This window comes from Aricia agestis, chromosome 19 (assembly GCF_905147365.1).
Source record: "Aricia agestis chromosome 19, ilAriAges1.1, whole genome shotgun sequence".
Classification (NCBI taxonomy): Eukaryota; Metazoa; Arthropoda; class Insecta; order Lepidoptera; family Lycaenidae; genus Aricia; species Aricia agestis.
In genome coordinates this window covers 9,343,896-9,361,187 of record NC_056424.1, presented here as the reverse complement: position 1 = coordinate 9,361,187, position 17,292 = coordinate 9,343,896, and the positions used below count along the sequence as shown (strand labels likewise).

The 17,292-nt window shown below is 37.0% G+C and overlaps 1 protein-coding gene across 4 annotated transcripts in view; it reads right to left on the bottom strand.

Moving 5' to 3' along the window:
* Positions 1–17,292, bottom strand: part of LOC121736332 — a 209,075-nt gene that overhangs the window by 23,765 nt on the left and 168,018 nt on the right. For 3 of the 4 annotated variants that reach the window (XM_042127448.1, XM_042127449.1, XM_042127450.1), the window contains 2 exons: positions 16,793–16,937; positions 11,826–11,953 (listed from right to left, as the gene is read on the bottom strand). In XM_042127448.1, the coding sequence (XP_041983382.1) occupies positions 11,826–11,953; positions 16,793–16,937 (273 nt within the window). Of the gene's footprint in view, positions 1–11,817; positions 11,954–16,792; positions 16,938–17,292 lie in introns of those variants that run through there. The other variant, XM_042127451.1, reaches the window with a different exon arrangement.

Genomic DNA, 17,292 nt, shown 5'->3' with positions numbered 1-17,292 from the left:
CTCTCAATGATATAATTTTATACAATGTGTTTAAATATTAACTTAGTTCAATACACGGTTATGGCAATAAATGAAAAATTCGTGAAAATTAGATGTATCTTTGTGATTTTTTCTATCGAGAAAATTTTATGATATCGTGTTTTTGCTCAGATCGAATTCTCGGAAATATAATGTAGTATCTAATATTAGAAAATGAAACAATTCGGGGCTTATTTTCAAGTATAAAAATGAATTATAAAATCGACACTTTAGGGTTAGTCGCCCCCTTAAGCAAATACAAAGCTTTGTGTATATTCGGATCGAAATGAACTGAAACGCACGAGTTTCATTTACATCCCATTCGATACGGTCCTAAGCCTTCAAATTCGAAGTCCAGGTGGAGTTTTCATCACAACAATTTACAATCGGATCCGGCCGGTATATTCGGTAGTAATTGAAGTGTAAGCTGGGACAAAGGACGCACTAACATCAGTCCGCATTGATTGTTGATTCATAGGTATTGTTGTAGGATTTATTGTCTTAGTTTGGTAGATTTTATGGAATTTCTTTAGGGCGTTTAGGTTTTCTTTGAAGTAGAAAAAAATTGTGGTACGAATTAGGTATGGATATAATTTATGGCCCGGGAAAGTACATAGGATACTTTTTATCCCCGAAAATGTTCGGTTACCACGTGATAAACTTTTTTTTCGAAACGGATATGCCGGTGTTATCTAAATAATAATGAATCTATTATATTTTATAATATAATATTATAATTGAAACATGATTTTTGTTTAGTTTATTACAGTTTAATCCCTCGATCGCGGATTCTTGGAAATTATATTGTATTCTATTGTTATCGCGGTTGTATACATACGTATCAGTAAATCTATAACCGCATTAGACTAAACGTCACTATTGTAACCACAGGCATAAAGCAAACATTGAGTTAAACACTGTTTAAATACCGATTAACTTAACCGCATTTAATCTCGATTAGATGTAACAAGACATTACCAATTATAAATCTATAATTACACCCATTATATAGAGCTCTGCAAAGCGCATTAATTATTCTACAAAGTGAGTTTTAATTGTACCAGACGAAAATGAACTTTAAACTTTTGTGTTACGACTGCATTTCGAGTTACCTGGTTGCGCCGGTTAAAGTTGGACCACTATTTTTGTTGAACTCATTAAAAAGTTATAACTGTGTTTTAAATGTGTACACGGTAGTTTTAACTAATCAGTGACCACGAGTTAAATTATAATGTTTGACTATATGTCGCTGGCAACTCCGTAGCGCCAAAATTCGTCTATAGCACGGGAACCATACAATTTTCCGGGATAAAATCTATTCTTTGTCCTTTCCCGGGATTCAAAGTGTCTTCATACGAAATTTCAGCAAAATTGTTTCAGCGGTTTGGGTGTGAAGAGGCAACAGACAGACTGACTTTCGCATTTTTAATATTATCTACTTTCACAGTGTTCACTGCGGGGCTAAAATGGTCGCTTTGAAGAGTCATGATATGAATCATAATATGATTTATTTTTCTAAAATCGCAAAGTGCAACTCTACTTGCAATTCATTTCTGTATTTTTGTACTTATTTGACATTTGTCAGTTTGACAGTTTTGACAATTCATTTGCTGAATTGATTGAGAGGAATTGCTAAATGTGACCATTTTAGCCCCGCTGTTCACACTATACAGAGGACGCACACCTTAAGAGTACGGGTGCCATCACAAATGAGAATTGTTTAAGCTGAATAATAATTCAGCTTAAGATAGTCATTACCTGGGTTCCTGTACAAAGATTCACTGAAAAATATTTACATACCAAAAATATGGGCGATTACAATTTAGTATGCAAATATTGTAATCGATCATATTTTTTGTATGTAAATATTTTTCAGTGAATCTTTGTACAGGAACCCAGGTAATGAATATTTTAAGCTGAATAATAACTCAAATATGGTACATATTCTCGTATGGAAAATGATCTTGGTATTACGTTTGTATGAGAATTGCGATGGCACCCGGACTCTTAAAGTATTATCACTTAGTTTTGCTACACCTTGTATGAATAAAATGAAGTTTAAATTATGTTAGTCTATACTCGCTAAAACTCGAAAACGGCTGAACCGACCAATTTTAATCTTGAAATGTTTGCGAAAGACCAGGAAAGGTTTATGTTTCATTTAGTTCATCTAGTTGTAGTATTTATGACGTGTTTAAAGAATAATAATTGCATTTATTTTTAAAGCTCGTATGCATATGCTCATATATTTTCATTTCTACCATCATTGTTAACATCATATTAGGCCAATAACTCTTACTTTTTACACATGAAATGTTTTAATACCGTAATTTCTTGGGTGCGAAGATAAAAAAAATCTCGTGATCCTATCGCAGGTGACATTTAAATGGAAACATGAGTCAGCATCCAGATTAGAGCTTTACATAATATTATAACACCAATCTCCCCTAAGTAGGTAGCAAAAGTGTTTTTAATCCTAATCTTTTTTGACGACCCTGGCGAGCGCTGAGTGCTGACGTAACTCCTAAAAAATCGGCCAAGTGCGAGTCGGACTCGCGCACAAGGGGTTCCGTACCGTTATAGAGCGAAAGTAGGCAAAAATTGTGTTTTTTGTATGGGATATTAATTTAAATATTTATTTTAATATTATTATTAATTATTAAAGTACAAATATAATTAAGGATGCTGTGAAAATTTCAAGTACCTAGCAGTTGCTATTATTGATTACGAGCAAAAAAGGCTAAAAAAAATACGTTTGATGTATCCTATACAACAAACGTGATTTTTTTGGCCTTTTTTGCTGTATATCAATAATGGCAACAGGTAAGTACTTGAATTTTTCAAAAGTCCTTACTTATATTATGTGCACTGCAATATCTTATATCTTTAAACGAGCAATTCATTAAATTCAAAAATTAAATATATATATATATATATATATATATATATATATATATCGGCTCCAACGATTTTCATGAAATTTAGTATATAGGGGGTTTCGGGGGCGATAAGTCGATCTAGCTAGGAATCATTTCTAGAAAATGTCATTTTCATCGGATACCGAGCAAAGCTCGGTCAAACAGCTAGTATTAGTAAGAACAAGTGTAGCTTGGTCGAACAATACCAGAGATTTTCCAAGTCCTAAGTTTGTAAGTTTGTTCGTGGCAGTTGAAGACAGGTCTCTTGTACAATTTAGTAAAAGGCATTGTTGGATAGTATTATAGCGTAAATGATATTGCATGAAAGTTTTTCAAGCCAAATAAAATCTTTGAGCTAAAACATTGAAAATAAAATGAATTTTCAATTTTGTTAATCTGACTACTAGAGAATCGGATTCAGTTTATATATATTACTCTTGAAATATTCGTGGGAATCCAGGGAAGGTTTATATAAAGAGAGACGTGATATACAGATCACCGGGTCATGTAGTAATTTTATAAATTAACCCGTCGATCGTGGAAAAACGAGACACAATAGAATTTCTATTGTGTCTCGGTCACCGATGACCGTATGGGGCTTGATGAATTGAATGCCTATTATATACAGTGTGTAACAAAAATAAGTGATAATACTTTAGGGTGTGTACGTGTTCCTTGTAGAGAGTTCACTGTGAAAGTAGCAGCTCTGAAAGACGAAATTATTTTTAATTTTTGTATGGGCAAGAGCCCGAGCGTCACGAGTTTCCCCATACAAAAGTGAAAAAAATGTTTGGTCTTTCAGCGCTGCTACTTTCACAGTGAACTCTCTACAAGGAACACGTACACACCCTAAAGTATTATCACTTATTTTTGTTACACCTGTATAGGCATATATAGGCATATATAATGCGTTGAATTTAACGCTGAAATGGAGTTTTTTACAATACCAACATTTCCTGGCTGTACCTAGTAAATTATAATACATGGGGCACACTAAAAGTTTTACACTTCTAGCTAATTGGAACTATTTGAGTTTTGAATGTTATATTTTTTTAAACCTTGCAACCTTCCTAGCAACTTAAAAAAAAATTGGCGGGAAATCATTTGTCAATTGCTTTTTATCACGCATCAAAGTTCTACGTACGCAACGAAATTGGAATTAGGTCGAAAAGATTTTAGAGCGATTATTTTTTATGATTTTAAAAGTTCTCTCTCTCCGCAAGACTGTGCTGCTCGTCGTCAAAATGCTTTTGCGAAGAAAGTACCTTGTTTAAGCACCGTGAGGAGATGGTATACTGAATTTGAGAGAGGTCGAGTTTCTTTACATGATGAATTTCGTGAAGGGCGGCCTTCAACTGCCGTCAACGAAATTGATGTGGCTACTGTTTAGCGGCTAATTGAAGAAAACCCGCAGATTACCTATGAGACAATTTGAGGACTGTTGGGGATTGGTATGAGCTAAATTAAAAAAAAATTACACGAAGAATTGTGAGTTCGAAGACTTTGTTGTCGTTGGACCCCTCATGAACTGACAGCGGAGCAGAAGCGGGCTCGCGTGGAATGGTACCCACAGATGCTACTGCAGCACGCCCACGGACATTCTAATGCTGTTTATGACATTGTCACAGGAGACGAAACGTGGATTTGTTGTTTTGAACCCGAAAAAGAACAGAAATATTGTGAGTGGGTGTTTGAAAATGAGAACAAGCCAACAAAAGTGAGGCGGGCGAGAAACGTTGGTAAGAAAATGATCGCGTTTTTTATCTGACCTACGGATCCCATCTGTACAATTCCACTTGGAGATCAAAAGAGTGTTAATGCTGAGTGGTATACTACCATTTATTTACCCAGGATATTAGAAAAGATTTGCGAAAGACGACCAAAAAGCCGCATTCTCCTACATCACGACAACGCCTCTTCACACACGGCCAACAAAACAAAGTCATTTTTAGGTTCCGAAAAATCACAACTCGTCACCCATCCTGCACATAGCCCCGACTTAGCACCCTGTGATTTCTGTATTATTCCCAAAATTAAAGATTTAATGAGAGGTTTCACTTTTATCAACTCCGAAGAGGCAGTGATAGCGTTCAATCAGCACGTAGAAAACATGCCATCAGATCTGTGGTCCTCCTGTTTTAAAAAATGGTTCGATCGCATAAAAAAAAGTTTAGAATGTAAAGGAGAGTATTTTGAAAAGCAATAAACATAATATTTTGGTTATAACACGTCGTTTTTTTAAGTTACGCAAAACTTTCAGTGTGACCTACGTATTATTATAAAATTTTAAGTTCGACATAGCCGTGTACAGCTGTCGCCACAGAAAAACAATTGCATGAAACGGCACTTTAACATTTTAAAAGAGATATTAGACAAACATATAATACCCAGCCAAAAACATTCACAACACAAACAATAACTTCAAGAATATTAGACAAAATACTCCAATACCCTAACAAAGATATTCAGAATTCCAGTTTTCAGACTAGACAACAAAGGTTATTTCTGTATGTGCTATAATATGCTGTATGCTATATGTACTATATGTCGGGCAAACACCTCATCCGCTGGCGGATTATTCCGTTCCGAAAACAGATTTGTAGATTCCGTGTTGAAATTAGATTCTCGCTGATTTGTTTTCGGTTACTGTTTTTCGTGTTTATTTTCCGTTTGAGGTTATTGTTATAATTGTGTTTGTTAACCGACGTAAAATAGAGGTTCTAGAGTTTTATGTTTAGTTTAGACTCTCCTGCAATTTTGTCTGTTTGAAAATCCGCTTTTCGTTGGTAGTTTTGTACTGATAAAAACAATCCTTTGTCCTTCCTTACTATCAGTTTCGAATTTTCATCAAAATCGGTTGAGCGGTTTAAGTCTGAAAATGTCACAGATATATTATATAATATATTAGAAGACTATTTACCATAATGCTATCTATACTCAAAAGGGGAAGGCTAGGAATGCGCCTATTCTACCTTCTTTGTACCCTAGGCTCACTTCCTTCTCTGTCACCCTAGGGTTGGTAGAGAATGCCATAAGACGTTATCTTTGTAAATATTTACATAAAGTTTTTTTTAGAGACTTCTATTTTTTTTCTGGGCTCAATAACCGCTGACGACTACCATGTTAGCTTCTCCTTATCCATATAATGTATATCTATATATATGTTATCTTTTTACTGAGTAGTACTGATGATGATGAATTTTACTGAAACCTTTCACCGTAGCTTTATTGGTCTGGTAAAGACGAAACAATTGACAAACTAAATAATTCCAGAAGTTGGGAATTCGCTCTTAATTTCTGTAATTTACGTTTATTTAAATATGACAAAACTTCGCAGACCGTTTGATTTTACGCTTCAAAGATTCGGTTATACATTATTCTAAATGGGGTGACAGACGTGCGAGTAAGTACGCGGACTTATGACTCGACAATCTTAATCGCCTGTGTGTCACCAAAGAGCCGCGAGCCGCGAGCCTGGGGGCATGGTAATCCAGTGTGAGCGATTCTCGTGTGTCACCGACGCGAGCAGAGTAAGTTCGCGAACTTAAAACCCGCGTACTTTAAGTTCGTGCGTCCATCAGGCACTTAAGGATGTTAGAATATTTAGTAGGGCTGGCGATTTAGATTTCCATAAAAATAATTCAGGAATAGATTAATAAATTAAATTATATTGACAAAAAATTATTATTAGAACGCCGCCCGCAACAGCGTTACGCCAAAATTCATGTACCACGTGGGAATCGCACATTTTACCAGAATAAAAAGTATCTTATGTCCTTTACTAGGACTATAAAGTATCTCCCTACAAAATTTCAGCAAAATCGGTTCAGTGGTTTGGGCGTCAAGTGGTAACAGACAAACAGACAGAGAGACAGACACACTTTTGCATTTATGTTATTAGTATGGATATAAATAATAATAAGCTAGTAGTTAAAAACCTACGAATAATAAAAACTTAACTCCCATACTTCAACCGTTTTGAATTTGGTTCCTTTTCGCACCCTAAAATATGGCAATAGCAACGAAACACACACTCAAATTTACGAAATAAAGCCGTTGACAATTGTCACTTCTGTATTCACACAAGATTGTGTACCGAATACATGCATAACGTATGCATGTATTCTGGTCACATTTTGTAGACTCGCGGACAAATTTTTAGATACAGTTATTCTTCCTTAGTTTTTATTATTCGTAGTTAAAAACGAATAGTGTTGTAAACTCGGGCCTACGATGTAGCTACGCTTCGCCGCGCTACGTGGTACGTAGAGCCGTATACCTTGACGCAGCGGATTTAGGACAGACGAATATGCATCGCTTCACATAGAAGCATCACGTTGCAAATGTAGAGTTACCCTTAAATTCGAAACGATCTTATTTCTTAAATGATCAGCTGACCATTCAGGAAGTATTATAAGAGAAAAAAGTTTTTTCCTTAAGGCCCAGTAGTCCATAAAATAAGCAGGTCGATGTCTGTCAGTACGAATATCGACGTAAAGGACAATAAAATAACATTCATATCAGCGCGCCTTTTACAGTGGCTGTTACGCGCTCGCCGCGTGCCTTGATGATAGAAAATAAGAGAAAAAATCTTTTGTTTCTAGTATTACACAAATCAAATATATCAAATCGTTTACGTTAGGTTACACATACTCGTATTATACTACATATTTTGTTTTTTCTAGAAAGTGTGTAATTTAGCCATAAAATGATTTAATTATGAAAAACAGCGTTATAACAGTCATCTTTGAGATTTTTTTCTATCGAGCAGAATTTTTCAAATTGTGTACTGATATACCTTTGCGTATAGCAAATTTTCTCAATTTTAAAACGGTACTTATTTTATACTTAAATAATGACATTTCCTTTACTAAAAAAGTGTTTTAAAAAACCCATTTTACGTAGTTGCAACAACCACAACGCCTTAAGAACTTTTTTAAAAACCATTACATTAATAATAATAAATTTATTGAATTACTCGTATTACTTACTCATTCTCCTCTACATGTACTTGGAATATAATTTCTACGTATAATAATTCAGCAATTTATATACGCCACAACTCCAGACTCTTACAAACTTTATAAGTAGGTAATTTCTTGTGTTTACTTTATATATGAGAGGGGAGGGAGACAGCAGGTGTGCGAGGGAGACGGATGATGTAATAAATCTGATAACGTTCGATTTATAGAATTAAAGGGCTTAGTGAAGACGAAAAGTTGACGTCGGTCGAACTTGCGCCCGCTGGGATTAAAACACTCTTGGGCCTATAGGGCTGGCACGTTAGAGTTTTTTTTGGATTATTTTTATTTTTTTTGTGAATATTCACGATGAAATTGATTTATAGGTAGATAGCAGATCTATTAAATTTGGGTGGGTTACGTCAGCTCAGATCAGGACTAACATGGAACGGTAATTGTTCGGGTTATGACCCGACCAAATAACGTGAATGCGTCATCTGACAATAAATCGATTTCCATTATAGTTCAAAAGTATGTTATGAATTATGTTTTTGTTAATCTAGAAACAAAATAAGTAAAACTATAGAGCGTTAAAATGAAACTGAAAAATGTTATTAGCACAAAATTTTTGCAAGACTTACTATTTATAAAGTAAAGAAATATAAGATTTATGTAAATAAACATTATATAATTTGCCAAGAATGCTTTTAACTGTCTATCACTTGTAAATGAACAATATTCGTGAACAAAATTTTATTTCATTTGGAAATATTTCCTACAATATTACAATATTAATTATTCGTTCATTTATATATAAATTGATATGTTTTTAACTTTCTTCAAAAAAAAAAAACTGTCGGACTTCATATTATATCCTATGTTCTTCCTCGGGACACTTAGTATCTCCAATTTCAGCAAAATCGGTGCAGCGGTTTGGGCGTGAAGAGGTAACAGACAGACACAATTTCGCCTTTATAATATAAGGTTTGTAAGGATTCCTTGTAAACAATTATACAAAAGCACAATTTCACCACTGCACCTAAAACGGTTATTTTTACATTAACAAAAATACAGTTAAAGTGCTATAATTATTGAAAAATCGTTAAGTCCACTTAGCCGGTTTTAACACTGTACCGGCAGCGTGCTGGCAACATGTCGCAGAAGAAAAATGTCGCCCAGTCACGCTACACCGAACATTTTAATTGGCCATACATCCTACTATGTGGCGGCAACATGCGACAACATCTTAAAAAATAATTTATTAATAGAAAATGCAATAAACATAAGTGTGTTTGGCGCAAATGATTTCTTCACAGGCGATTTTTATTGAAAGAAATATTAAGCAACTTAATATTATTGTAGTTGTGTAGGGAAAATGAAACTTTGTAAAAAAAAGGAGTATGATTCTTTTGATGGCAATTTTTATTTAAAGATTTTTTTTTATGAAAGAAGAGCTGCAGGTGCGTTGCTGGCCTTTTAAGAGGGAATAGGGTAATAGGGAAGGGTAGGGATAGGAAGGGAAGGGATGGGAAGGGAAGGGAAGGGAATAGGGGAGGATAGGGAAGGGAATTGGGCCTCCGGTAAACTCACTCACTCGGCGAAACACAGCGCAAGCGCTGTTTCACGCCGGTTTTCTGTGAGAACGTGGTATTTCTCCGGTCGAGCCGGCCCATTCGTGCCGAAGCATGGCTCTCCCACGTATAAATTAACTTAATATTCTTTTGTAGTTGTGTAAGGAAAATAAAGTAATTTGAATGGGTATGTTTCTTTGAATTCTATCAATTTTTTGTCACCCAAAATATATTGCTTCTTGCACGCAACGCATCCGTGGTCTAGAGGTATAGAGCGCGGCTCTTGACTCGGAGGTCGTGGGTTCGATTTCCGCGTTGGAAACATGTTATTTCTAAGTTTGGTTAGGACAATGCAGGCTGATCACCTGATTGTCTGACAAGTAAGATGATCCATGCGTTACACACTTGGGCACTATAAAATTACTCCTGCGTAGCTGCTTTCAATGAAACCGGCCACCGTCACCGAAACCGGTGTGGGAGTTATTATTATTATTGCTTCTTGAAAACCTTTTTTTTAGATAATACTAGAATATGCATGCGGCAACTTTCGCGTAAAAACAGTAAACTAGAGAAAGTAAATCATACATTTTGGGCGATAAAAAGTATTCTATGTATTTCTACTTTATCTCGATTATAATATTCGATGGAAAGAAACATAATAAATACAAACGTAAACGGGGAAAAGCTTGTTTGTTGCTTCTTTGACATAAATGCGAAACTGTTATAATTGCTTGTAACAAATGCGAAAGTGTATCTGTCAGTCTATCTCTCTGTCTGTTACCTCTTCACGCCCAAACCGCTGAACCGATTTTGATGAAATTTGGTATGGAGATACTTTGAGTACCGGGTAAGGACACAGGATACTTCTTATCCCCGAAAAATGTACGGTTTCCACGCGATAAACCACTTTCGTTGCAATGGAGTTGCGGGCGTCATCTAGTTCTTGTTATAAATAGTATAAGTTCATAGATTAACTATGTAATAGAGCATTTAAATAGTACAAAATACTAGATAACCGTTCAATCATTCATCAGGATTCGATTGCCGGTGAATAAAGCTGGAACATAACCGAATTGAAGTTCCATTAATCGGTTTTAGCGACGTATGAACGGCCGTATGCGCCCAAACGTCATACCCTCAATATTTATACTCGGAACATTCAGTGCAATACGGAACACAATCTCAGCTGGTTTTTCTTATACGGGGATAACGGGATTGCTTAGACAATATCGGAATCCCGGGATTAGTTTCTGATAGTTGTGGCAATTTGAAGTCAGTAAAATAATTTGAATCAATTGATTTTTCGATCGATTTGATTATTTGGATCATAATGTAAATAACATAAATGGAAAGATTTTTGTAAAGGTGGCTTTCGGATCTTTGCCGCGAGCGACCGCGACCGACGAAAATTCAAACGAAATGCCACTTTATGACATAGGCGATAGGTTTCTCTACCAACTAGTTTACTCTACCAACTAGCTTTTACTTCAATCCCATGATTTTTTTTAATGAAATAAGGGGCAAACGAGCAAACGGGTCACCTGATGGAAAGCAACTTCCGTCGCCCATGGACACTCGCAGCATCAGAAGAGCTGCAGGTGCGTTGCCGGCCTTTTAAGAGGGAATAGGGTAATAGGGGAGGGTAGGGAAGGGAAAAGGGTAGGGGATTGGGCCTCCGGTAAACTCACTCACTAGGCGAAACACAGCGCAAGTGCTGTTTCACGCTGGTTTTCTGTGAAAACGTGGTATTTCTCCGGTCGAGCCGGCCCATTCGTGCCGAAGCATGGCTCTCCCACGTGATCGATATTTCGAATTATGCTTTTCTCAATAATTGTAGTGTCACAAGTGTATCTTGTTTACAAAAGATTAATAAATAACGCATATAAATAATTAGATTCTGTGATTTCTATGTTGTAAAAGGTTTTTAAAGTTTTTTTTGCGTCGCCACCCCTAGCAACTCGAACAATAAGAGCTTCGTAGAGATTACAAGAATGAATCAAACTTTCGTACATATATTGAATACGGCATTATTGGATGCGATGTATCGCCCGAGCATTATTCGAGATTATTGAGTTGGTCAGACCGAAGTGATATATTCGATTACTTCTAACAAAGTTACTCATAAGTTTCAAATTCAACGGCTTTCACGATAAAACGATTGCTTTTTTCGATCAATAAGAATTCAAAAATTAGTCGCGGATATCTTTTGCCAAAAATCTGAATTGTAAAAAAACAAAAACCCCAATCTGCCAGTCATTGCTTAAAATCCGAATTATAAAAAAATTAACTGTCACTTTTCAAATTTGGAACATCTCACTCGAAACTCGCTGTGACATGGCGTCATGTGCTTCACTTACCGACGCAGGGGTTATGGTTGACGACGGCGAAGATGCGGTCGCAGCGTTTCTTCATGTGGGTGTTGGGGCAGATGCAGCCGAACAGCGGGGACAGGCGCAGCCCGGCCCAGGCCTCGCGGCAGGACTCCCTGGGTACAGATAAAGGATTAATATAACGCAACATTTCTTTTTTTATACGACTTCAACAAAGGAGGTTTCACAATTCGACCGTTTGAATGCTTTTTTGTGGGTTTTGTGGGTTTGTCGTTTATGAACCGATTTTGACGATAAGCTGTTTTTGGAACGATTATTTTACAGGTGGTCCTACGGTAAGGAAATACTGTTTGAAGTAGTTTTTTTATTGATAATTATATTCACACAGTATTCCAAGAACCTTGCCGAAGTCATCATATGTCTGCGAAAAACAAGATTCTCTTAGCATAAAGATTATATATGCAAGAATATCCTGGTACTAGCGTTTGGTTGTTGATTCTACGAAAAACTAAGTAGGAGTCTGTATCAATTGACCCTAGCCTAAGCCTCTATAATCGATATGGCTGATACAGTGAAAATCTATTATTAATATTAGTATAAAGATTTGATCCTAGTTAGTTGATCTTATTATGTCTGACTCAAGATTTTTTCAGATACAACTTACAAGAAAGATGTACAACAATTTTACTTTGACTATAATTATAAGTTACAACTAACACTTTAGAAAAGTATCAATATTATTATAATCAATAGACAGTTGACGGTAAATCAAAAATGATTTTGTAAACGCTAACTTATTTCAGGTAATCCAAGTCCACCAATTCATAGACACGTAAAAGTTTCTGACAGTGATCCAACAACCAGTTTTAGTTTAGTGAGTTTGTTTGGCGAATGGTATATTACAACACAAGTGGAACTGTTTGTTTGTTGTTCTACAGTGTTAGTTAAATTACTGTTACGTTTAGATATAAAGTGGCCTCTCTACGTTGGGTCATGTTGGACAAGCACAGGAGATTATGAACGCTACGAGTGCCATATTTTTTTTTTAAATAAGAGGGCAAGCGAGCAAACGGGTCGCCTGATGGAAAGCAACCACCGTCGCCCATGGACACTTGCAACATCAGAAGAGCTGCAGGTGCGTTGCCGGCCTTTTAAGAGGGAATACTAAAGGTTTGCAGGTCGTATAGGTCCGGAAATACTGCTAGTGACAGTTTGTTCCAGAGTTTTACAGTGCGCGGCAGAAAGTTATACGAAAAACGCACGGTGGAAGACTGCCACTCATCAAGGTGATAAGGATGGTATATTTTTCACGTGGGACGATGGCGAAAAGTTGCAGGTGGTATGATTCCGAACAATTCCTCAGAGCACTCCCCGTGATACAACCGATAGAGGATGCAGAGTGAAGCTACATCTCGGCGTAATTCCAAGGGGTCCAAGCTGTTTGAAACACTATGGCAGTCAACAATTCGAGCGGCCCTTCGTTGGATACGATCCAGAGGGAGCAGTTGGTATTTTGGCGCCCCTGCCCAGAGATGAGAACAATATTCCATATGAGGCCGAACCTGCGCCTTGTAGAGTTGTAGGCGCTGGTACGGACTGAAGAAATATACTTCTATGATTGCCCATCATTGCCATCGATTGTGCTTGATACAGCCCGCTTTAAAATCATGCCTGTCGTAGCTGCTAAGCTATGCATTGCTAATGGAAGCACCCTTTAGGTTACTTAAAATACTATGAATAAAATTTATAAAACCCAATAAACCGCCTTTAACGACGTGAAATTGATATTTGTGATAGATTCTAATGGTGGTTATGAATTATCACGGTTTTTGGCTCTACAATTATTTATATGTAGTTAATTGAATGAATTAAAATATCTATCGTTGTCCTAAGCGTAAACTATAGGATGAATGCCAAAAACTTACATTCAGACGAACATTATGGCACAACTTTCTTTTCCTTGAAAGTTTAAAATTAATTTGTTTAAACCTACGCGACCAAGCGACTGCGAAGCGGGAGCGTCAAGTTGTCAAATGGTTTTAAAAAAGAAGTCTAGTTATGTACACTTCAAAACACACATTTGACAACTTGACGCAACTTGACGCTCGCTTGGTCGCGTAGGTTTTAACTTTCAAGGAAAAACAAGTTGTGCCATAATGTTCGTGATTACGTCAACATTTTCGTACCAACTATCAGAGAAGTTGATTCATAGGTGGACCTACGTAATTTGGTAGCGGTATTTTGACATACCGCTACCACACATACCTAGCCGACAGATCACAACTAACACTGAATTGACCAAATGACGTAGATCCGTAAACTGCCGGTGAATTAATTCTTCGATTTCCTTAATAACCTTTAAGCCCTACAACTTTACATCGCATCAATAATGTAGTATGTAGCATCTCCACTATTTTCGGATGGAATAAAACAGAAGAGAGATCTATTAAATGACACGGGCTCGGGTTAAAATACCCGGGTTCTGCTCAACATTTCGAGTATTCATTATTCAAATATCCATTAGCACAGTATTTTAGTTCTATGGAGCTAGGGTTGTCGAGTTTTAAAACCGACAACTAGAAATATTTGCAGGGCATTTTAGGACTTGACAGAATTGATAGGAGTTCACTTATGACAACTTTTAGACCCAGACGAGAAGCCTCCTTAGGGTCAATTCAAAGGGTCAAAAAAGACCGCAACGCGACGCGTAGATGCATTTCTAAATTTATGGATTTGACAGATTTGCACGACGACGACGACGACGATATCTGCCAATTCAGTACAAATACCGAACGCTGGCCCAATGCGCTGGCTCAATGCGTAGGTCCAATGTGTACAACGGGATTTAATTAGGCGCCTTAACATCAAAATTACCAACCCTAGAACTATACATTTTTGTGAAATCTCCACAGAGCCGCTATATTAACCCACATCTTTCGGCTTTTCACAAAACAAAAGCTTAAATGAAACAGCAATCGGACATACTGATCGCCAGTGACATACAATTCGGCCGGTAAATATCCAATAATTAAAATTAAAAGCATTAAAATTGCGAATTTCTGTTGAAAATATATTTGTTATATTGCATTGAACATTTGAGGTGTTCATCAGTTTTTCTATATTAAAAATTGCAGTTAAATTTAAACTCTGTGTCTCAGAAGTCAGAAGTACATTGAAAATAGCATGCTTATTATCATGCTTAAAACAAGCATGCTGTTTGAAATCGATACATTTGCTTCTATTAAGCATGCTTATTATAAGAGGAAAACTGATCGATACTAACACAAACCTGTCCGCACGTGTTAAACCACGCCCCCTGCGTCGCAGGTAGCATGCTCAAAAATAGCACGCCTGTCGATTTTTGAGCATGCTCGAAATAAGCATGACCTTATGTTGAGCAATGCATGGACACACGCGCTCGAAAGCAGCAACTGCTCGGTTGAAGCATGCCCTCGTGCTTGAAATAAGCAAGTGTAATTGTACCTTTTCACCCATTACACAGTAGGCCTTTGCTAGCAGCATCCAGAATTCCAGATGTTGTTTTTCAAAATCTAGTGTACAATTTATGTTGCTGAGGGCCAAACCACGAACAGTTTGACAGAAAATATTTGGAGCAACAAAATGTATACTTACTACTTAGCCCTTTTGTGAGGGATGTGAAACCAATTCCATGCTGATGTAATAAATAAATACAGTACTCCCAAATTAATATTGCGCATGGAAATCTTCGCCGATTGTCGTAATCACGAAAATACACGAATCTATGAAACGTAAGAGCCCCAAACAATGCACTTGCATTTTGCACCTTGTTTAAAGGAAATAGAAGTAAATATCATATAACCGGTGGCTGCCTGCTGTCGTCGACGTCCGTTAATAAGTGCTATAACTCACCGGGAAGCCATCGCGGCGTTACCATGGTAACGTCCAAGCAACGTTAGGCGCCTCTACTTCGCTGCAAAGCGCTGTTTTTCTTAAAGTTAAGTTTAAAACAGCGCTTGCAGCGACGTCTTCCGACGCTCGGGAAATACGACCGTTGCCGAAAAATTACGAAAATTTCTATGCGCATTATACATATATACGCACTGTACATGCTTTTAATTTTTTTATTAACTTACATTATCTAGCTTTTTTATTACATTTTTCTCGATAATGGCGCGCTATAATCGGCCACGCCTATTTACTTAAATAGCTTACCTTCACTGCATTGATTCGCCCTAACCTTCGCCCTTGAACCTATGACTCAGCCTACGTAACTGCATATTTGATATTGGAAAGGTCTGAAAGTTTTAAATAGATCCTAAAGATCAGTGCATAGACCCTATCCACACAGGCCATATTTAATCAATTAAAATTGAACTTTATCTACACAAACTCCGGTATATTTTGCATTAAAAGCTTTTAAACCTTTAAACTATTGGAATAATACCGTCTATAAGTATCTTCTTAAGTAATAATATATCAAGTTATATTTTGAATCGTCTAGTGCCCCTTGTATACCTATGGTTCACTGTGAAAGTAGCAGCGCTAAAAGAGTTAAATTTTTTGTGATTTGTATGGGCATGCGCCCCAGCGCGATGGGTTTGCTCCATAAAGTTATTATACCTAGCGGAATAGAGAAACAAAGGCCTGAGCAAGAGAGATGTCACTATCAGTAACACTACGTGGTAAAAAGAGACGTGTGATACATGACAGCAGAACTCTTTTTTTGACGTCCAGTCGCCACTTATTGACAATTTAATCTCATAGAATTCATGTTCAATCATGCTTGTGTAAGTGTATACGTACACCTAAAAACACACAGATGTAAACCAATTTCGGTTTCGTTTGACAGCTCGACATTGTTGCTCTATTCCGCTAGGTATATTAACTTTGTGGTTTGCTCATACAAATCGCTAAAAAAATTTGCTCTGTCAGCGTTGTTACTTTCACAGTAAACTCTTTCTAAGGAACATGTACTTTAATATGTTAAAAATATTTAAAGTTTTTTTTCTCACCTGTCCTCCATACGGCACTCTCCGTCGCGGACCTTGCAGGCGTTCTTGAACCGGTCGAACAGCACGGAGCAGGCTTTCTCGTTGTGGCACACGCTCAGCGCGTAGGTGCATGTCGGCAGGGTTTCCACGGGATACGGGTCTTTCTCTGGAAGGAGGAAGTATGAATTACTTAAAAATCGGAAAAATTTAATGTAATGTAATGAAGACTTTAAAATTTCCACTCACACACCACACAAAACGGTGAATTCGCATCGCATTGCAAAAATCTGCGACAAAACTCATCCTAAAAATGACATTTCGATGCGATGCAATGCGAGTTTGCAGTTTTGTGTGGGAGCCATATATTGAATATCTCTTTAGTGGGCCCTTAAATGTCTTATCACACTATGCCGAAATTCCGCGGCGGAAGTTCGGCTTGATTCCACCTGCAATGTATTTTAAATTACCGATGACACACCATGCCGAAATTCCGTCGCGTTATATTGTATGCGTTTGACATT